Source organism: Hippocampus bargibanti, linkage group LG05 (assembly GCF_051943395.1).
Source record: "Hippocampus bargibanti isolate YZ-2025 linkage group LG05, ASM5194339v1, whole genome shotgun sequence".
NCBI lineage: Eukaryota > Metazoa > Chordata > Actinopteri > Syngnathiformes > Syngnathidae > Hippocampus > Hippocampus bargibanti.
The window spans coordinates 4,327,501-4,349,991 of record NC_142738.1 but is presented as its reverse complement, the minus strand read 5'-3'; the positions used below and the strand labels follow the sequence as shown (position 1 = coordinate 4,349,991).

Below are 22,491 nucleotides of genomic sequence, written 5' to 3'. Positions count from 1 at the left end.
GCAACATATCGGATATGATCGTTAATGCCGATTTGGAATGTCAGAGGATTCGGAATGAATCGGCGAGAAGCTATATCTACACATGCGGACCCAACAAACGAAGGCTTAAAGGACAAGCGCCACCAAATGTACTCCACTCGAAAACAAACCACGTCTGCACTCAAAGAAAGGAGGTGACAAAAACTAGTCCGCCAGACACAGAGGCGCTGTTCGACCTTGTGAAGGTCACTTTACAGTCACAGGATCAGTTTTTCTGTGGGTGAGCAGCGGCAGCCACACGCTCCAGCGTTCACTCAACCCGGAACTCAAATAGATAGAAAACTAGTTCGCTAGCTCATAGATCGCCAGCTAGTCAGCTAGATAGCCAGATAGTAGTATGTAACATCCATTAACATACAACTTGGGAAAATAAATTTGAATATGTGAAAATGGTACATAAAATTGGTAAAAAAAAAACTGCTTTTCTTTTAAAAACGTGCTAAATATGATAAATGAATTACAGAGGGGGGAGTGAAGGGCGCGTCATTGTAGCCTTTTTGACTTCACAACAGGCCGTTTGTCTTCGAGCCCATTGCCAACGTGAGCAAAAACATGCAAAGCAAATTAAACATGACCAAATGTTTACCGCTCTCTGCATTCATGTTACGTTTTAACTTCTATGTGACCCGCGTGGGTTCGCGCCTCAGACAAAAGCCTCCATTATTTGCTCCGAGTTTTCAAAACGTACGACTCAATTGTGTGGGAGGCCGTGCGTCCGCATAAAGATGGATGCATTGCCATCATTACCGTCGTCATTGCTTCACTACTCCCCCAAGATTGTGCTTAATGGCTCCCGGGAGTTCTACACACACATGAGCTTGATGCGCTTAAGCTGCGTCCACTTTGAACATCTTATTTATGGCGATGATGAACGATGTGAGAGAAAGAAAGAGAGAGAGAGAGAAACATTTGTCTGGCCATGAAGTTTGGAGAAAGTGTGCGTGTGTGACTGTGTTTTGGCTACTGGAATTTTGTCCAAATGTCCACTTCCGAACTCCAGTGCCTAACTTAGAACAGGGGTGTCCAAACGTTTTTGCAAAGGGGCCAGGTTTTGTGATAAAAATGTAGTGGTGTGGGCAACTTTGGGGGATGTTCTTTACATATACAATGATACCTTGGCTTACGAACTTAATTGGTTCCCAGAAAGAGTGTGTAAGACTTAAAGTGTGTATCCCAAAAATTAATTTCCCATAGGAAACCATTAAAATGAGAATAATCCGTTCCCAGGTGCCCATAATTTTTGACTTTCTAATTTTCTAAGCTTTAAAACTACACGAAATATACCTTATTTTATGTATGATAAATGTGCTACGGTATTATAATTAAATAAATAAACTGTACTATATAATAAAGTTGTTTTATTTACCTTTGTGACGGTCGATGGCTAGATGGAATGGAGTGACCGGTTTCCTCAGCATTAAACACTTGATGAGGAACGTAGCCTTCTTCTTTCACCATCTTGAGGAATGATCCCTTGTAGGTGCTTTCTCTGCGATAATTTTACCTAGTTCCTCATCAATTGTGTTCTGTTTAGCTGGGTTGATAGCGCTTTGCATCAAGTGTACAGATGACTTGTGCGTGTTATTTGTGGAGCCTGATTGATGGGAATTTTAACCTTGCAGTCTACTCTCTGCCTTTGAATTATCAAAGTTGAAATCCATTTTGTCAGTCTCTCTCTGTCGTCTGCATGTCTCTTCAATGTTTAAACCACCTCTCCTCACTGCTGCGTTCTTGACCAATCACATGCCTTTAACCAAAGACTGGGGGCGGGGAATAGAGGACAAAAAATATCGGCAGCCATTTTCTTTTTTTGGAGAATGGCTAGAGTCTCTGTCTGTAAACACCGCCCGCCCCTCACTGCTGCGTTCTTGACCAACCGCGTGGCTTTAACCGACGACTGGGGGTGGGGAATAGAGGACCAACACAAGACGGATGCCATTTTCTATGAGGAGAACAGGCTCGTTCGCGAACGACACATCACTCATTGTGGCAGCTCCGTGTGTATCCCGAAAAATAGTTGGTATGCCAAGGTAAAATGTTCATAAATTTAACATTCGTAAACCGAAAAGTTCATCAGCTAAGGGGTTCGTAAACCGAGGTCTCATTGTATATTCATTCTACATGCGGGCGTGACGTAATTGATTTAATGACGGAGGCTGCGGGCCAGATTAAAATTGACCACGGGCCCCATTTGGCCTCCGGGCCGGATTTTGGACATGCTGACTTAGAAACTTGAGTCAAATAAACTGATTCCATCTCACCACTGATTTACCTGATGCCGATACTCGTCTGAAGCAATGTGCTGAGTCCGGATACGAAGAAGATGGTGCAGATGAGTTGGCTTTTGGCCATGTTGTTGTCACCGATGCAGAGCGGCTCGGCGAGGATGAGCGGGATGGCGATGATGCCGCCGAACGCCAGGACGTAATGCTGCGAGAGATCCGACAAATTTTGTTTGAATCGGAGTTGCGCCTTTCAAAACTCTAAAGGTCACTTTACAGTCACAGGATCAGTTTTTCTGTGGGTGAGCAGCGGCAGCCACATACGCCAGCGTTCACTCAGTCCGGAAGTAACTCAAATAGATAGAAAGTTAGCTAGCTAGCTAATAGATAATAATTGGATTGGATATGCCTTTATTAGTCTCACAGTGGAGAAATTTACAATAATAATAATTAATAATAATAATAATAATACATTTCATTTCTAAGCGCCTTTCAAAACTCTCAAAATCACTTTACAGTCACAGGATCAGTTCTTCTGTGGGTGAGCAGCGGCAGCCACATACGCCAGCGTTCACTCAACCCGGAATAACTCAAATAGATAGAAAGTTAGCTCGCTAGCTAATAATAATAATATGTATAATAGATAACTAATAGATAGCTAGTTAGATAGCAAATCGATAGCTAGCTATGTAGCCACCTAAATAGCCAGACAGACAGCTAACTAGGTAGCCAGCCAGATAGTTAGCTAGCTAGCCAGCTAGATGCGAAATGAGGATTTGCGTACGAATTAAATGTATTTTTGGGAAGGAATATGACAATTTTTTTTCCCGGGATTGCTTTTGTTTTGAGCGGAGCCCCTACAGCAGTCCCTGGACCCCACCCGCGACCACTGACGTCACCTTGGAGTTCTCCGGGCAATAGCTAGATAGCTGATAGATAGCTTGCTAGCTAGATAGCTAATAAATAGCAACACGAGCCAGCGTTCACTCAACCCGGAATAACTCAAATAGATAGAAAGTTAGCGAGCTAACTAATAGATGATTAATAGATAGATAGCTAGATAGTAAATAGCTAGTTAGCTGGATAGCTAATAGATAGCAATTACATGGATAGCTCGGTAGAAATGATAAAATATGATGAAGCAGGGAATGTCTGACTATACAGCAGAATGTTTTTTTGCCTTTTTTTAAATAAGGAGATCCACAGATGTAAATTCAAACCCAGCAGGTTGCTGTGGAACGCCCATTTGACCATCCAAGTGGCAATGAGTGAAAAGCAGACAGGAAGTGTTAACAAATTACCTAAAAGCAACTAAAAGCTAAGTTGTCATCATACCACGAAGACGCCCGCCAGTTTCTATTGTCATAACAAGCTCGAAACTCTCCGATGTTGCCGACGCTCTGTGTTTGCGCCACGCTGCGGGCATTCAAACACATGCCGCCATTCGCTGGTATGTTGACGTTCCATTTCAAACCTCGGTCGAATGATTTTTTCCCCCCTGTTGCTTCTTTTCCAAATATTTTCCTTGGCATTCGTCTTGAAATCAAATAGATTTCATGATGATATATTTGAACACCTGTAGAGCAGGTCCGTGAGAGGATGTCAGTTTGATGGACGGAATGTTCCCCCACTAGGAGCTTCTTTCAAGATTCTATCGCCACTCCTATGATGTATCGCTTTTGTAAACGCATCTACTCGCTAATAATGGAAGATGCGCTAACTCAAAACAGCCGTTCTCATCAGTCATTGGTGTTAGCGGCTAGTGGCTAACAGCTAGCTGTCCTGCTCATTCGCCCACAGCACTCAGCTTGATGCTAGCGGCTAGGGGCTAACAGCTAGCTGCTCTGCTCATTCGCCCACAGCACTCAGCTTGGTGTTAGCCGCTAAAGGCTAACAGCTAGCTGCTCTGCTCATTCGCCCACAGCACTCAGTTTGGTGTTAGTGGCTAACAGCTAGCTGTCCTGCTCATTCGACCACAGCACTCAGCTTGATGCTAGCGGCTAGTGGCTAACAGCTAGCTGCTCTGTTCATTCGCCCACAGCACTCAGCTTGGTGTTAGCCGCTAAAGGCTAACAGCTAGCTGCTCTGCTCATTCGCCCACAGCACTCAGTTTGGTGTTAGTGGCTAACAGCTAGCTGCCCTGCTCATTCGACCACAGCACTCAGCTTGATGCTAGCGGCTAGTGGCTAACAGCTAGCTGCTCTGCTCATTCGCCCACAGCACTCAGTTTGGTGTTAGTGGCGAGTGGCTAACAGCTAGCTGCCCTGCTCATTCGCCCACAGCACTCAGTTTGGTGTTAGTGGCTAGTGTTGATAATAATAATAACAATACATTTAATTTTTAGTGGCTAACAGCTAGCTTCCCTGCTCATTCGCCCACAGCACTCAGCTTGATGTAGGCAGCTAGAGGCTAACAGCTAGCTGCTCTGCTCATTCGCCCACAGAACTCAGCTTGGTGTTAGCAGATAGTGGCTCACAGCTAGCTGCTTTGCTCATTCGCCCACAGCACATAGCTTGGTGTTAGCGGCTAGTGGCTAACAGGAAGCTGTGGGCAAATGAGCAGAGCAAATGACAGCTCACCACAGTTGTATCTGTTACTGATACATTTTTAAACAAACCACACTTCTTCAAATGTGTTTTTTTTTTCTCTGTCCCGAATGCTTGAATGCTTATTGAAATCCATGTCATCAATCTTCACTTATTTCATGACGCAAGCTATACTCGAAAAGCTCGAGTTACTAAAAGCTTTTTTGTGTGAAAAGAATGCCTACAGGATGTTTAGATCCAATCAAGCGGTGCACCTATGCAACCTTGGTCAATTATAGCTTCATGGTCAGCAGCTGCATGTAAGTGTGTCAAAAGTCAACACTTGCGTTTGAATTTCTTCAAAAAACCCACGCTTAGCTTTGAGTAGCCGTTAGCCATGTGGCATCAAAACCACACAAAAACAAAATCTGGCCTTATGAGATGAATGAGATGGCTGCTGTCTTTAGATAATATAACATATATTTTAACAGCTTTTAACACACACAATTCACGATGCTAGCTAAAATTGCTAATGACATTTAAAACAGTGACTTGTAATGAATGAAAGTGATACCGGAAGCATTTTTTTTGCCAAACTTATCATGACAGTAATTTAACTCAATCACTGCCAGACGATGTGGAAAAATGTGTCCACTCCAGTGCCAGGGTTTTAGTCATTTTCATTCAAATTGCAGGACCCACAGAATATTGAGTGTTAGAACTACATAAACATTCCATACAGCATTAGAAACCTTAGATTCTCTTCTTTCATCAGAAATAAAGGTTCATTCCTAAGTATATGGGTGGGAATTATCTGATTTTGAAATGATGATAATAATAATAATCCATTCCATTTCCAATCGCCTTTCAAAACTCTCAAGGTCACTTTACAGTCACAGGATACAAGTTTTTTTGTGGGAGAGCAGCGACAGCCATACGCGGCAGCATTCACTCAACCCGGAAGTAACTCAAATAGATAGAAAGCTAGCTAGCTAGCCAATAGATAGCTAATAATAATAATAATAATAATACATTTCATTTCTAAGCGCCTTTCAAAACTCTCAAGGTCACTTGCTAGCTAGCTAGATAGATAACTAGCCAGCCAGCTAGATAGCTATATAGTTAATCGATGGCTAGCTCGATACCCAGCCAGCCAGCTAGATAGCAAATAGCTAGCTAGATAAATAAATCAAGAAAGATCCACACTAAATGCAGATTTCTTTCCCCCTTTAGCTCAGTTACCATCTTGGCAAGACAGTTAGAGTCCAACAGCGGTGACATCACCCAAAATCAAAGACTATGTGGACTGCCTGAGTTGGTTCGTATATTAATCAGTAAATCATAAGTTTTTCATTTAGAGGACAACCGACACTGTTTTTTTGTTTCCTAACTGACATCAGAAAAATCGTTTTATAGCATCGAAAATACCCAAAACACACAGGCTGATATTTTTAGTCAAATGCAAAACACCAATAAAAATGAGTTAAAGTGTCCCAAAACTACTTCAAAATGACCCCGGAAATGGCGAGTTTCAGAAGGCCCCGCCCCTTTGTTCGTGACGTCACGCTAGGACGTCTTGCCTTGCTCCAGAATCAAAACAATGGCTTCAGATTCGGAGAATATGCTTTCTTGTTACTCATCCAGTTATGAATATGAGTCAAATAGTTCTGAAGAGGAAAGCATACATGTTTGCAATCGATTAAAGAAGTCCTCACGTATCAATTCGAGCCGTCAGGATTCCAATGTAGCGTCCCAGAAAATGCATAAGATGGCGCCCTAGCTGCGTCAGAAATGGACTGGTATGTCTGCTAGGAATTTGTGTCACACAACGATTCACCATCACATTATTTGTGTTTTTTCCTTCTAATTTTGCCATCAACACGAAGTTTTCAGACCAAACAAAGTACCCAAAATGCATTGTGTGTCGCTTTCTCGGTCAGGGGCGTTCCTTCAGTGACATCACGTCAGAAATAGTCACCAACTCAAAAACAAGACTTCCTGAATATCCAGCGCGAGTCTTAAAACGTAAAATATAGCTACATGCTGTGGAATCTTTGTAAAATACGCTCAGTAGAAGTAATTTGTAGTGATTTTACAAATTATGGACACAACTTGTCCGGAGGCGTCGGTTGTCCTCTAATTAATTCCCGCCAGTTGTTGTTTTTGAGACTCACATTTGTTTAGCGGTCTGGATTTGTAACGAGCAAGCTAGCTGCTGTAGGTCACCTGAAAACAGTGTTTCTGGGAACTGCTTTATATAAAAGACCACCCTGTTGGAGTGAAGGTGATTGTTTCATTGTCACTCTGTTTAGCCTTTTCGACCTTTTTCCAGACGTTTGTACCAACATAAAACAGCATGAAGTGAATTTACCTGGAATCCAAGCAGAATGCAGAGATACCAGGGTGGCCGGTCGTTAATAGCGTAGACCAGATCAGCGGCCGAGTGGGCACTTTTCTGCCGCGTCGCCATGTCCACCGCTGGCTGTTCGTTAGCATCTTTTCCCTGCGAAAGACACGTAACATCAAACTAAATCACTTAGCGCACGCTATATCCTACATCAAACGCGGGTGAATCCCACCACACAACAAGGACCACACAGCAGAAGGTTTTATTTGCTTTGTGGATTTTATTTTAGCCTTGGTGTGCGGAATGGAATGCCGTCTGTGCCGTTTGTTTCGATTGAGATGTAAATACTGAGCATATGCGCTGAATTTAGTTTTTGGATTTGTGGCGTGTATATGAAGGTTAGCTCCAGCACACACACATACCGCAAATGTGTTTTTGTTGTTGTTGTCCTGGTGGTCCGCCTAACGCTCACTTTTACTGACAATTTATGGACATTTATATGGAACATGTTCAAACCAATCAATCAGCACCTACCCACGCTAATTTCCTACTTTGTCTCTAATAATAATAATAATACATTTCATTTATAATCACCTTACAAAACTCTCAAGGTTACTTTACAGTCACAGGATCAGTTTTTCCGTGGGTGAGCAGCGGCAGCCACATACGCCAGCATTCACTCAACCCGGAATAACTCAAATAGATAGAAAGTTAGCTAGCTAACTAATAGATAACTAATACATAACTAGTTAGATAGCAAATCGACAGATAGCTATGTAGCCAGCTAGATAGCCAGCCAGACAGCTAACTAGGTAGCCAGCCAGATAGCTTGCTAGCCATATAGCTAGCTAGCCAGCTAGATGTAAAATGAGGATTTGCATACAAATTAAATGTATTTTTGGGGATGAATACTTCCCGGGAGTACTTTTCTTTTGAGTGGAGGTCCCTGGACTCCACCCGCAACCACTTTGAGAAAGAAATTGATGTCACTTTGGAGTTCTCCGGGCAATAGCTAGCTCGCTAGATAGCTAATAGATAGCAAATAGATAGCTCGCTAGCTAATAGATAGCAACACGAGCCAGCATTAATAATGAATAACGCAAATGGATAGAAAGCTAGCTAACTAACTAATAGATAATTGATAGATAGATAGCTAGATAGCTAATAGATAGGAATTAGATAGCTAGCTATGTATAAATGATTAAAAAAAATCTGTGGGTGAGCAGCAGCAGCCACTCGCCAACATTCACCCGGAATAACTCAAATAAATAGAGAGCTAGCTAGCTGATAGCTTGTTAGATGACTAATAAATAGCCAGCTAGACAGATCGATAGCTGGGTAGGTAGCTAGCTGGCCAGCTAGGTAACCGGCTCGATAGCTAGATAGCCAACTTGATAGCTAGATAAATAAAAAGAAGTAAAAAGAGGAAACTTTTCACACACGTACCACCGTTACTTCAGACATACATGTTAAGTTTCAGAAATCATAAATCAGGAGATTTTCATACTCGCGACTCTGCGGTGCATGTTAAAGTATTGTGAGCGTAACAACAGTGTACATTAGAAGTCAATAAAACACAAAAATGCTTTCTTTGTTTATTTATACATTCAATTAGTCTCAAAATGTATTTTGTTTTATACATTTTCTTTTGTTTCACCTTGCAAATGAACTGTCTGTATTGTGTCAATAGTTGTATTGATTTATTTATTTATGTATGTATTTATTTATTTTGTTATTTAATTAATTTAGGGAGGGTTTTTATTTTTATTAGGCCATATCGCGCAGGCAAGCATGGTTTGCGCATTATGTCAGCACCTCGCGTTTAAGGAGTAGCAGATTTGCGAACATCGCAACCATCCCCGTGTTTGACATGCTCCATTAGACGCTGTTTCTTTTTCAGTTTCCGGGCAAAGTGTAGCTCAAAAGTATGACTCAAGGTGGCTTCAATTAGTGCGTGGCGGTCATCATCAGTGCGTCCAAGGTCCGTTTAGCTCACAGTGTCTCACAGGAAGTGGGTAAATAAAAACCTTGTGCGGCTTGGGGGGGGGGGGGGGTAAATTGAAATCTCTTCGTTTTGCTCAACATGGTGGATTGTTATGGTTTTTTTTTTTCTGAAGAAGAAATATGACCAAAAAAATCAATTAGAAAAAATAGAGTGTTGAATTTCACTAGATAAACTTATCTGGATCCAGATACAGTGGGGCCTCGGTTTACGAACACCTTGCCTTAGGAAATTTTCGGTTTACGAACGTTAAATTTATGAAAATGAAACCTTGGATTCAGCACTACTTTTCGGGATACACACGGAGCGCCGCCCCACCATGGCTGACGGAGTAATCTTCGGCGGAAGAACACGACCGAACAGCGCCCCAGCCGGCCTACCTTTCCACACCCCCTTTCTGTGAGTGCACACGTCGATCGTCTCCAAGGATTTTTTTACAGATACTTTTGCTGTTATGGGACCAAAAAAGACCCCACCACAGGCTCGTGTTCAGCCGAAGAAGACACAAAACAAACTTACAGTCGAGGAGAAGAAGGAGATCATTGAAAAACACGAACGAGGTGTGCGTTTCTTTGATTTAGCGGCCCAGTACGGATATGCTAAGTCCACCATTGCTACCATCCTTCACAACAGAGAAGCTATGAAAGGTGCGTGTGTTGCACGGCAAATTCACTCTGATAGCGTCATGCGGCAACCTGGAAGTTCACCGTTTATGGATGATTTTAAAGCGAGCAACGGATCATTACTCGTCGTGGTGAGACAGCCAGTTCTGACAGTAAAGCTGCCGAAGCCTACAAGGGACCATTCCTCGAAATGTTGAAAGAACCTCAGCAAGTTTTTAATGCAGATGAGACCAGCCTTTTTTGAAGAAAAAAAAGGCCGTGTCATGAAAGTCACCGGACTTTCATGACACAGGAAGAGAAGTCTGAACCCCATTCCATCAAGCCATCAACGATCATCACAAAGGTAAATAAAACAACTTTATTATACTGTGCAGTGTATTTCTTTCATTACAATACAATATCACATTTATTATACATAGAATAAGGTATATTGTTTGTAGTTTTAAGGCTTATTTATTTGAAAATTATATTTTATGGAGACCTGGGAACGGATTATTCTCATTTTAATGGTTTCCTATGGGAAATTATTTTTTGGGATAGACACTTTTCGCCTTACACACTCTGTCTGGGGACCAATTAAGTTCGTAAGTCAAGGCCCCACTGTATATATTTTATCAAGGAAATCAAGCTGAAAAAAATTAAAAAATATACGATATATTCTTGACACGGTCCTACTGCTTTTTCCTTTTAACAGTTCAAAAAAAAAGACTTGGACTGGCTTTCTAAATTAAAATATAGCTTTTATGTCTAATAGAATTTCATTTAAAAAAAAAAACTTTAGTCAGCTGAACATTGTCACTTACGTAATAGTTGGGCACTTAAATCGTGATTCTAGGCTTTTTTTAGTTGGTTTTTTTTACAGCACATTTAATAATGCCCATTTTTTTAATGGTTAAAAAAAGACTTTAGTCAGCTGAACTTATGTAATAGTTGTGCACCTAAATTGTGATTTTAAGCTTTGTTTCAGAGATGACGGTTGAAGAAACCTTTTCATTGATAGACCACTCCTGTACGACTGAGACGAACTTAACGCATCGTTTATGATTTTTTTTTTCCCAACCATAACAGCATTTCGGCCTGACCTCATCCAACATGGCCGCCACTCATCATGTTAAAATGTATTTCATTGGGCTTCATGTCAAACATCAAGACCAATTCTTGTTTTATTGTTTTTAACCGCGTTTCTGCCTCAGACAAAAGGCAACTTTGATATTCAACCTCGTCGCCACGTAGACGGCGCTCTACAATGTCACAAATAACCACAAGGCTTCTTTTGTTGTCACTTTGAATCCGATCACCTTTGTTGCCTTGACTTTGTCTCATATTTATATCACAACAAAGCATCCTCTTCGGGCTTGGCTTTTCACAAGACATTATGGGAAATGATAAGGGCGTGTATGCACTTCAAAGTTGATTTTCTGGTTCAGATTGAGTAAACACTGATGCATACCCCCAAAAAAAAAGAAAAAACAAACAAAACATGCAAACCCTGGATCATAGTCGTTAATTGTATGCATGTGTTGTTGGATAAATACCAAATAAACAAGCTAGCTTAGACACACAGGCAGCAAAAGGAAGGAGGTCTGCGTTAAATGTTTTTCTTTAGGGTCGTTCAAGGTCGCAAACGGTGGCAAAGATGTTCAGTAGAACAGTTTTAATGGTCATAAACGGTTTTACTTTGTCGGTGAGAAAATTTCAACCTTTTTAGGGTTGAGCAGTTTTTTATTCCTCCATTTTGAACCCAATTTTTTGTCAACAAGTAAAAAGTTTGCAATTTTGCACGTTGCTATGAAATGGCTAACTGACGTTTAACTACACACTTCGGTAATTGTTTTTTTGACATATATAACAAGGTTCTCAAAACCATGGAAGGGATCGTGGAAGGGAAAAAAAAAACATTGCCAGAGGTCTGACCAGCACTTTATCTGCAACCCCTGCATACCCTTTGGTGTGTTATTTGGTCACTGGTAACGAGTAAATGAGTCATTAAGCTAACTTAGCTTAGTTAGTAAGCTAACTTAGCTCAGTTAGCATGTTGGCAAGACGTCTTGCCTTGCTCTAGAATCAAAACAATGGCTTCAGATTCGGAGAAGATGCTTTCTTGTTACTCATCCAGTTACGACTATGATTCAAATAGTTCTGAAGAGGAAAGCATACATGTTTGCAATCGATTAAAGAAGTCCTCACGTATCAATTTGAGCGGTCAGGATTCCAATGTAGCGTCCCAGAAAATGCACAAGATGGCGCCTAAGCTCCATTGGAAATGGGCTGATTTGTCTGCTGGGAATTTGTGTCAACTACTATCAAATAGTAGTCTTGGTGCAACACACAATGAATCACCATTGCGGTATTTATGTGTTTTCCTTCTAATTTCGCCATCAACACACATCAACATGAATTTTTCAGACAAAACAAAGTACCCAAAATGCATTGTGTGTCGCTTTTTCGGTCAGTGACGATACCTACCGTAACATCACGGTAGGTATCATCACCAACTCAAAAACAAGACTTCCTGAATATTCAGCGCTATTCTTAAAACGTAAAATATAGCTATATGTGGTGGAATCTGTGTAAAATACGCCCAGTAGAAGTCATTTGAAGCCATTTTACAAATTATGGACAGAACTTGTCCGAAGGCGTCGGTTGTCCTTTAACAATAACTGGGCACAAATGGCTCGAAAGTTTAAAAATCCACTTCGATTTGAGACAGGAAAACCCCTGATCAGTAACACCGACACGTATCCAAACAACTCACTTTCATTATAAACTTGATTCAACCTGAGCCAAACTGTGATTTAAGGTCCTTGTGCCTTTTAGTGACTGGCGGAAGTTAGCCGCTGGCATTTTCACGACCCGTAAGAGCGAGGGCCACTTGATACTCAGCACAGAGTGGGGGATTCTTAAAAACACAAAGAGGTCAACACTCTGTTCAGAGAAACCACAGGGGACAGATCGTTTTCCTTAACATGGTACAAGCATTCAACATGAAAGCTGCTTTGCTGTCGGCGGCATTCAAACCAAATCTCATTTCATCATTTGACATTAAAGGACAACCGACGTCTCCAGACAACTTGTGTTCATAATTTGTAAAATGGCTTCAAATGACTTCTACTGAGCGTATTTTAATAAGATTTCACCGTGTATAGCTATATTTTACGTTAGACTCGCGCTGAATATTCAGGAAGTCTTGTTTTTGAGTTGGTGACGAGTCCGTACGTGACGTCACTAAAGGAACGCCCCACACCGGAAAAAAAAATGCATTGTAGCGGTCCTTCCATCACGTCAATGTATTTTGCTGTACTTGTTTGGTCTGACGACCTCGTGTTGCACCCAAAAGCCGCCAGACGAGGGCGTCCAAGCTCCATATAAGGAATTTATCAGCCTGTGGAAACGGAGGTGGCCACAGGAGGTCGCCATTTTGTGCCTCTTTTTCGATGAGACATTTCCCCTCAATGTTGCCTCATAATGGCACGGAATAAATTCTTTAATCGATTGCAAACATGTATGCTTTCCTCTTCAGAACTTTTTTAAATCATATTCATAACTGGATGTGTAATAAGAAAGCATATTCTCCGAATCTGAAGCCATTGTTTTGATTCTCCAGCAATGCAAGACGTCTTGGCGTGACGTCACGAACTGGGGGCGGGACTTTCTGAAAATGCCCAATTCGTAGCTCAATTTTTTTGCAGATTTTGGACACTAAGTCATTTTTATTGGTGTTTTGCATTTGAATAAATGTTGTCCTTTATCTCATTCACTGCCAACCCCCGAATTTATTTCGGAATTGAAAATATGACATGGAGCACCATTCCCGAATTGGTTCAGGTTTTCGTTTTTCTTGCAAGGGTGCCGATAAAGACCTCTGCCCTTCCACGAGAGAGCAGCATTCCCTTTTTTTCCATGTTAGCGCTTTGTTCAAGCTTCAGCTATTGTTAAAGGACAACCGACGCCTCCGGACAAGTGGTGTCCATAGTTTGTAAAATCACTTCAAATGACTTCGACTGAGCATATTTCACAAACATTCCACAGTATATAGCTATATTTTACATTTTAAGACTCGCGCTGAATATTCAGGAAGTCTAGTTTTCGAGTTGATGACGATGCCTGACGTGACGTCACTAAAGGAACGCCCCTGACCGAGAAAACGACACACAATGCATTTTGGGTACGTTTTTTGGTCTGAAAACTTCGTGGTGATGGCGAAATTAGAAGGAAAACATAAATAACGCGATGGTGAATCGTTGTGTGTTGCACCAAGACTACTATTTGATACTAGTTGACACAAATTCCCAGCAGACAAATCAGCCCATTTCCAATGGAGCTTGGGCGCCAGATAGATAGCGAGATAGCTAGCTAGCTAGCTAGCTAGCTATCTATCTATCTATCTATCTATCTATCTATCTATCTATCTATCTATCTATCTATCTATCTATCTATCTATCTATCTATCTATCTTTTTATGTATTTAGTTATTTATTTATACATGTGTTTATTTATTTGTCGATTAAAATCTGGTTTGGTCACCACTGCGCTGTTTTGGTAATTTGGAGAAAATCTTCCATTTTACAGAGCAGGTCTTCATGCTCCACTTTGGCTTTTTTAAATTTTTATTTTATTTACATGGATTTCCAAGTGATCTTTCGCCAACGTCCCCCGTGTTTATATTTTCCGATCACCTGAAACCACCTGCATGCTGGATTTTTCTTTTTTTTTTTTTTGGGTCCCTATCCTCACTGAGTCTTTTGATGCGAGCAGATTGTCACGGCACAATAAATCCCTCCTGGATTTGAATGGAAACCTCACTTTTTCCCGTGGATCGAGCATCCGCCAAACAAGTTTTTGTTTTATTTATTTTTTTTACTTTTGAACTCACGGCCAAGTATTAAGTTCAGTGGGGGTTGTTTTTTTTGTACCCATTTGTTGTCGAAACGCTGGGAAATTGGCCACCTTCCTTGCATGACACTCGAGAACTGCAGTGGAAAAATTGATAGAATGAGATATGATCTGTAGATATCCGTCCCCATCAACATTAAATATGAAAAAATAGTGATTAGATTTGTGCGTGAGGACTCCAAGGGCAAAATTCATCGCAGAGAAAGTACCTACAAGGGATCATTCCTCAAGATGGCGAAAGAAGAAGGCTACGTTCCTCATCAAGTGTTTAATGCTGAGGAAACCGGCCACTCCATTCTATCAAGCCATCAACGACCATCGCAAAGGTAAATAAAACCACTTGATTATACAGCACAGTTTATTTCTTTAATTATAATACCATAACACATTTATTATACATAAAATAAGGTATATTTTGTCTAGTTTTAAGGTTTAGAAAATTAGAAAGTAGAAAATTATGTTTTATGGGCACCTGGGAACGGATTATTCTCATTTTAATGGTTTCCTATGGGAAATTAATTTTTGAGATGCACACTTTTCGCCTTACACACTGTCTGTGAACCAATTAAGTTCATAAGCCAAGGTATCACTGTACTTGGAGCAACTATATACACAACAATAAATTAACTCATTCACTGCCAGACAATGTGCAAAAATGTGTCTACTCCAGTGCCAGGGTTTTTGTCATTTTCACTTAAATTGCAGGACCCAGAGAAAACTTGGCAATAAAGATGATTCTGATATTGATTTTTAGGACTATATAAACATTCAATTCAGCATAAGAAACCATAGACACCCTTCTTTCATCAGAAAAAGATGAGTTAATTTCCTAAATTATGAGTCTGTAGCTATATGAACTTGAAATGGGGGCGGCTGTCCAAAATACATTGCAATACATACATATTAGTTAAAATAGCGCTTTCACAACAGCTAAAGCTGGAACAACGCGCTAACATGGAAAAAAGGGGAATGCTGCCACCTTTAGGGAAGGGAAAAATAATTGCCAGAGGCCATGGTCAGCGCTTTATCGGCACCCAAACATGTAAAACCAAAACCCGAAAAAAAAATCGGAAATGGCGCTCCACATCTCATTTCCGATTATTGAATAAATTCGGGAATGGCAGTGAATGAGAAAAGAGTTGTGCGTCACAATTGCGTACTTCCATTCAGAAGCCGTGGCAGTTTCGCAGACATTCAATATGTATAAGTCACTACAGTGTGCGGCTATCCCAACGCTCTTTCAGTGTTTTTTTTTGCGCTTGAGCGCAAAAAAAATACGTGTGACATCACTCATTACAGTGAGCGTGTGACCACATAGTATCCCCTCATCACGTCATGAGTTGTGTGTGTGTGTGATGGGGGGGGGGGGGGGGGGGCTGGTTAAAACGATCCGCATGCTTCATGCCGACAGGCGAGCTGTCACAAAAGCATGCAAATTTATAGAGGCCCCGGTTCGAAGTTCACGGCCGACTTTGAAGCAGGAACTCCTCGAGGGTTTTAGTTCAAAGGATAACAAACACATCTGCTACTAGTGCCAGAACTCCCAAAGGTGGAAACGCTTTTCATTGTGAGATGTACAAAAAAAAAAACGAAAATAACATTTATGGCTTTATGTTGCCATCTAGTGGTAGGCGGCGCTATTACATTGAACTGTTATATGGAATGGAAAAAAAGCAATATACGTATCGTAAAAGTAGCGTAAAGTTGTCTTAAAAATATTAAAATATATTAAGTTAAATATTGAGTTTTCTAAAAAAATACTTTAAATGAAAAGTAGTATTTTCCCACGTTAAAAAAACTACTATATATATCTACAAAAAAATATTATTGGGACATTTTTTTTTTAATGTCTCAGAAAATCTGCTCTGTGGAGATTTTGACTCAAAATGTCACATAGCAAGAAAATGTCTTAAAAATATTCGGTTTTATAAAAAAAAAGGCTTAGACTCAAATGTAGTATTTTCCCACATTAAATAAAATATAAATACATTTTATTTATTTTTTTTTATTATTGGGACATTTGATTTTAAAAAAATGTCTCAGAAAATCTGCTGCATTGGACCAAAAATGCCACGTGGCGAAAAATGTCTTAAAAAAATATCTTTAAATAAAAAAAAATAAAAAGGCTTTGAATCAAACCTCGTATTTTCCTACATTAAAATATATATTATTTAAAGAAACACTTATTAATGAAACATTTGATTTTCAAAAAATGTCACAGAAAATCTGCTGCGAGGAGATTTGGACCAAAACTGCCACTTGGTCAGAAATCGTCTGAAAAAATATTCAGTTTTCTAAAAAAAAAAAAAAAAAAAAAACGGGCTTAGAATCAAAACTAGTATTTTCCCACATTAAAAAAAAATATATTTTTTTTAATAAAACAAACACTTATTATTGGGACATTTGATTTTTTTTCAAATGTCTCAGAAAATCTGCTGGGTGGCGATTTGAACCAAAAATGCCACGTAGCGAGAAATGTCTTAAAAATATTCAGTTTTCTAAAAAAAGGGCTTAGAATCTAACCTAGTATTTTCCCACATTATATATATATATATATATATATATATATATATATATAAAATATATTTAATATATTTAATATATTTTTTTATATATATTTTTAATATATATTTTATATATATTTATATACAAAAAAACACTTATTATTGGGACATTTGACTTTAAAAAATGTCTCAGAAAATCTGCCGAGTTCACATTTGTGTCGATAGATAGATAGATAGATAGATAGATAGATAGATAGATAGATAGATAGATAGATAGATCTTTGTCCTTGACATAAATAAATAGATAGCTATCTATCTGTAGATAGCGACTGTCGACAGCTAGATAGCTACTCTAGATAGCTAGCTAGGTAGTAACTGTAGATAGCGAGCTAGCTAGATAGCTACTCGAGATGGCTAGCTAGATAGTAACTGTAGATAGCTAGATAGCTACTGTAGATAGCTAGCTAGCTAGATAGCTACTGTAGATAGCTAGCTAGCTAGATAGCTACTGTAGATAGCTAGCTCGCTAGCTATATAGCAAGATGCAGTAGATAGCTAGCTAGATGGATGGATGTTTCTATTCATAATACTAATAGAATAATACATTTCATTTATAAGTGTCTTTCAAAACTCTTACGGACACTTCTCATACCCATATTTCAATCAATAAGCCCACCATGTCCCCATATTCAAATTAATTCAAAAGCATTTTATAAAAACAAGCACAAACAAATGTTTTAGGAGTGAAAGCTCAATGTCAAACTACAAAGATCTAATCTATTGATAATAAAACTACCTGCTAATGATGATAAATACATCTAATCTAACTCTTGGAATCCAAAAGTTGATACTATGGGTGTATGTTTGACAGAAGATTGTCAACTTATTAGGAAATGTGTTTATTTTGGTCCAAAATAAAAGATCGGGATGACTACCACGCAGTGGTTAGTCAATCCATGAATCGGAAAGAAGAGTCATGGAGTTAGCTAGCAGCTGTGCTTTCGGACTGTTTGTTTTGTCAAAAGCACCCTCCTCGTGCTTGCCGTGGGAGTCCGCGGAGGTCCAGCCTATATTTTTTGTCCTTAAGCCACCGCAGACTTTTACAAACGCTGCCAGTTGTCACTCGACTGCTTCAATCTTTCTTTGATACATGTCAATTTTTGTTTTTTAATCAATATCTATGTGTGATGGACTCCAGCAAAGTGTCCCCCAAACTTAAAGGACAACCGTCATCGGACAAGTTGTGTCCATAATTTATAAAATCACTTCAAATGACTTCTACTGAGCGTATTTTACAAAGATTCCACCGCATATAGCTATATTTTACGTTTTAAGACTCGCGCTGGATATTCAGGAAGTCTTGTTTTCGAGTTAAAGACGATTCCTGACATGACGTCACTAAAGGAACGCCCCTGACCGAGAAAGCGACACACAATGCATTTTGGGTACTTTGTTTGGTTTGAAAACTCCGTGTTGATGGCGAAATTAGAAGGAAAACACAAATAACGCGATGGTGAATTGTTGTGTGTCAAAGTCAAGGCCCGGGGGCCAAATCCGGCCCGCCACATCATTTTATTCGGTCCACGAAAGCAAATCTAACTTCCATGCTTGTTAAAGTCCGAGATTTCAAATTGTCCCACTGTAAACCACAAAAACAGTCATTATTTTTTACTTCAAATTTGAAAACTAGTTATTCATTATTTTGTTGTGTACTTTGTATATAATATATGGAGATGATGAAACATTTATATATAACGGCCCTCCAAGGGAAACCGTAATAACGATGTGGCCTGCGACAAATATGAGTTTGACAACACTGATCTAGTGTAGGGGAATTATGTTTTTGTTGTTGTTTGAGGTGGTTGCCAAGATAAATTCAGCCAAAAATTGACTGGTTAGCATGTCACCAAAGTCCAGAGTTCCATTCCCTTCCTATGTGAAATTTGCATGTTCTTCCTAAGCCTGTGTGGGTTTTGTCCGGGTTTCCTCCCACATTCCAAAAGCATGCATGGTAGGTTGGTTAGACACTCTAAATTCTTCCGAGGTGTGACTGTGAGAACGAATGCTTCTTTGTGCGTCTATGTCTCCTTAGCGATTCGCTGGAAATCAGTACCCGGCCTGCTACCGGAATACCGCTGCGATATGCTCCAGCATCCCCACGAATCAGATTACGGATGTATCGAAAATCGCCGTATCCAAAAACAACACAGAAAGTTAGATCAAATTGACACAAGTAGCATGTAGGTCTAATTTTTGCCTAAAATTGTCATATTTTTGACCTAGCGGGATTAAAGTCGAGCATGGTGAAGTTGATCCCACTGACATTTAGCACACTTTGTTGATTCCGCATTCCGTAGTGGCTTTTGGACGATAAAGACAAACCTAACAACTTCGACAAAAACATTCTAAAAGAAAACTTTTGTTTCTCCTTTTTCATCAAAATAAGCTCAAACTCACCCCGAAAGCTGCGTCATCTTCCGCCAGCTCTTTCAGTCCCAGTTCCAAACGCTCGTCTTTGACAGTGAGGTGCATACCGCAGCCGGACAATCAAACAAACGGCGGCCCTAAGAGTAGTACGACGCCAAAAAAAAGTGCCCGACTTGAGACGATGGGTCGCCACGGCAACTGAAAAGCTCACAGTCCAGTCACAAGAAGGGTAGCTGACTGATTCTGGGACCTCCCACCCCCTTGACCTACTGTACGGTCATGTGATGCGTGACCAGGGCCGGTCCTGTGCAAGCGCGTCTGTCACATGTGTCGCTTCATTAGTCAACCTTGTCATCGGCGGAACTCAGGAGTCACACAAAAGCATCAGTCTCCCCATTTTATTTTATTTTTTTTAACCATCAGCTGGGTCATCATTGACACCAGTTGACCTCTAAAGGATTCTGGCGTACCTCTTGTGGAGATCATCCGAAAAGGCCTGACTGTAATGAATCAAAATGTTATCTGAAAAAGGTCCATGGCCAGATGTTCCACTAAGTCAATGCATAAAATTAAATTTACCATTGCGATCAATTTAATTCCCATAATGCATTCCACTACCCCCGACCCTGAAAAAAAAACCTCATGAACTGTACGGATCATGTGTGGATGAATGAATGGATAGACAGATGGACAGGTAAAGATGGTGGAATGGATGATGCATGGTTTGGTTGGATGAATGGCCCATTGAGATTAGTTGGATGAAGGCATAACTGGCTGAATGGATTGGTGGATGGGTGGAGGGTAGGTCGGTTGATAGATGAATGGATGATTAGTTTTGGATTACATGGATGAATAAATGAGGTAAATGAAGTCAATGATTTGATGGGTTGATGGATGATTGGTTGGATGCCAAAATGCATCGATGGATGATGGAAGAATTGGTCAATCGATAGGTGATGGATTGATAGTTGGATGTGAAAACGGGTGAATAAAGGTGTCGTTGGGTCAATGATGGATGGATGAATTGATCATTGTTAAATTCATCACTGGATGGAGGAATAGACAGACGGGTTGATAGATGTTCGATGAGTGGATGAATGCATATTTGGATGGATGGATGGAAAAAAGTGACCAGATGATTTCTTGCCTGGATAAATTGTTGACTGGTTGGATGAGTGTATGAATGCAAAATTGGATGGATGGATCAACAGATGGATGGATGGAAAAAAGTGATTGGATGGTTTACTTCCTGGATGAATTGTTGACTGGTTGGATGAGTGGATGAATGCATAATTGGATGGATGGATCAACAGATGGGATGTTGGGTGGATGAATGGATTGATGGAAAAAAGTGATCGGATGATTTACTGCCTGGATGAATTGTTGACTGGTTGGATAAGTGGATGAATGCATAATTAGATGGATGGATGGATGGATGGATGGATGGATGGATGGATGGATGGATGGATGGATGGATGGATGGATGGAATAAAGTGACCGGATGATTTACTGCCTGGATAAATCATTGACTGGTTGGATGAGTGGATGAATGCATGATTGGATGGATGGATCGACAGATGGACGGTTGGACGGAAACAAGTGACCGGATGATTTACTGCCCGGATAAATTACTGACTGGTTGGATGAGTGGATGAATGCATAATTGGATGGATGGATGGATGGATGGATGGATGGATCGTCAGATGAACGGTTGGATGGATGGGGAAAAAGTGACCATTGATTTGCTGCCGGGATAAATGGTTGACTGGTTGGATGAATGGATGAATGCATAATTGGATGGATGGATGGGAAAAAATGACCGGATGGATGGATGGATGGACAGTTGTATGGATGGATGGATGGATGCATGGATGGAATAAAGTGCTGATTTCTGATGAGTGCAAGATGGATGAAAAAAGTGACCGGATGATTTACTGCCTGGATAAATCATGGACTGGTTGGATGAGTGGATGAATGCATAATTGGATGGATGGATCAACAGATGGATGGTTGGATGGATGGATGAATGAAAAAAGTGACTGGATGATTTGCTTCCTGGATTAGTCATTGACTGGTTGGATGAATGGATGACCGCATATGTAATTGGATGGATGAATGGATGGGTGGATGAAAAAGTAACCAGATAATTTTGCTGCCTGGATAAATGGCTGACTGGTTAGATGAGTGGATGACTAGATGATTGGCTGGCAGATGGTTGAAAAAATTGATAGTTGCATGACTGAACGGTCGAAAGATGGTTTCAATGTGGGATGAAAGAGTGAACAGTTGAACGAGCGGCTAATTGGGAAATGGTTCAATGGTTGGATGAATGAATGAATGAATGGATCCCTGATAACTGGATGGGTGCTGGAATGATTGTGAGATGAAAGATCAAGAAACATTTGATGGATAATTTGCTTCATTGATCGCACGATAGGATGAATGAATGCTAGGAAACTGGTTGGATGTCTCATGAATGCTGATGAGCTCATGAATGCATTGTTTTTTAGATAATGAACAACAATGAATGGATGGATGAATAGCTGTGGTCTGAGTGAAAGACTTGGCTTTGTAAACAAAATGGAGCCATAGTGGAAAACAGCACTCGGGACGGTCAAGACTCAGCGGGGTCGCCACCATCTGACATAACATAAAACACATTGTGTATCACATTCTCACACGTTTTTCAGGTGTATAAATTGTACAATTTATTATTATTATTATTATTATTATTATTATTATTATTATTATTGTTGTTGTTGTTGTTGTTGTTACCCATACTAGTAGTCACAAAGTACAGGACTTATGAGGATGTGCTAAATATATATATATATACATATATATTTTGGGCTATTTGACTGGCTAGCTATTAGCTATCTAGCTGGCTAGCTATTAGCCGTCCAGCTGGC

At 40.2% G+C, this 22,491-nt stretch overlaps 1 protein-coding gene across 2 annotated transcripts in view; it reads right to left on the bottom strand.

Annotated features, from left to right (window-relative positions):
• The window catches only part of LOC148897569 (solute carrier family 23 member 2), a 53,594-nt gene that overhangs the window by 25,078 nt on the left and 6,025 nt on the right, over positions 1-22,491 (bottom strand). Inside the window, exons 1-3 of one of the 2 annotated variants that reach the window (XM_088996740.1) lie at positions 19,613-20,003; positions 7,158-7,289; positions 2,312-2,469 (exon numbers count right to left, since the gene is read on the bottom strand). In XM_088996740.1, coding sequence (XP_088852866.1) covers positions 2,312-2,469; positions 7,158-7,289; positions 19,613-19,687 — 365 coding nt within the window. In that variant the 5' untranslated portion in view covers positions 19,688-20,003. Of the gene's footprint in view, positions 1-2,311; positions 2,470-7,157; positions 7,290-19,612; positions 20,004-22,491 lie in introns of those variants that run through there. The other variant, XM_088996741.1, reaches the window with a different exon arrangement.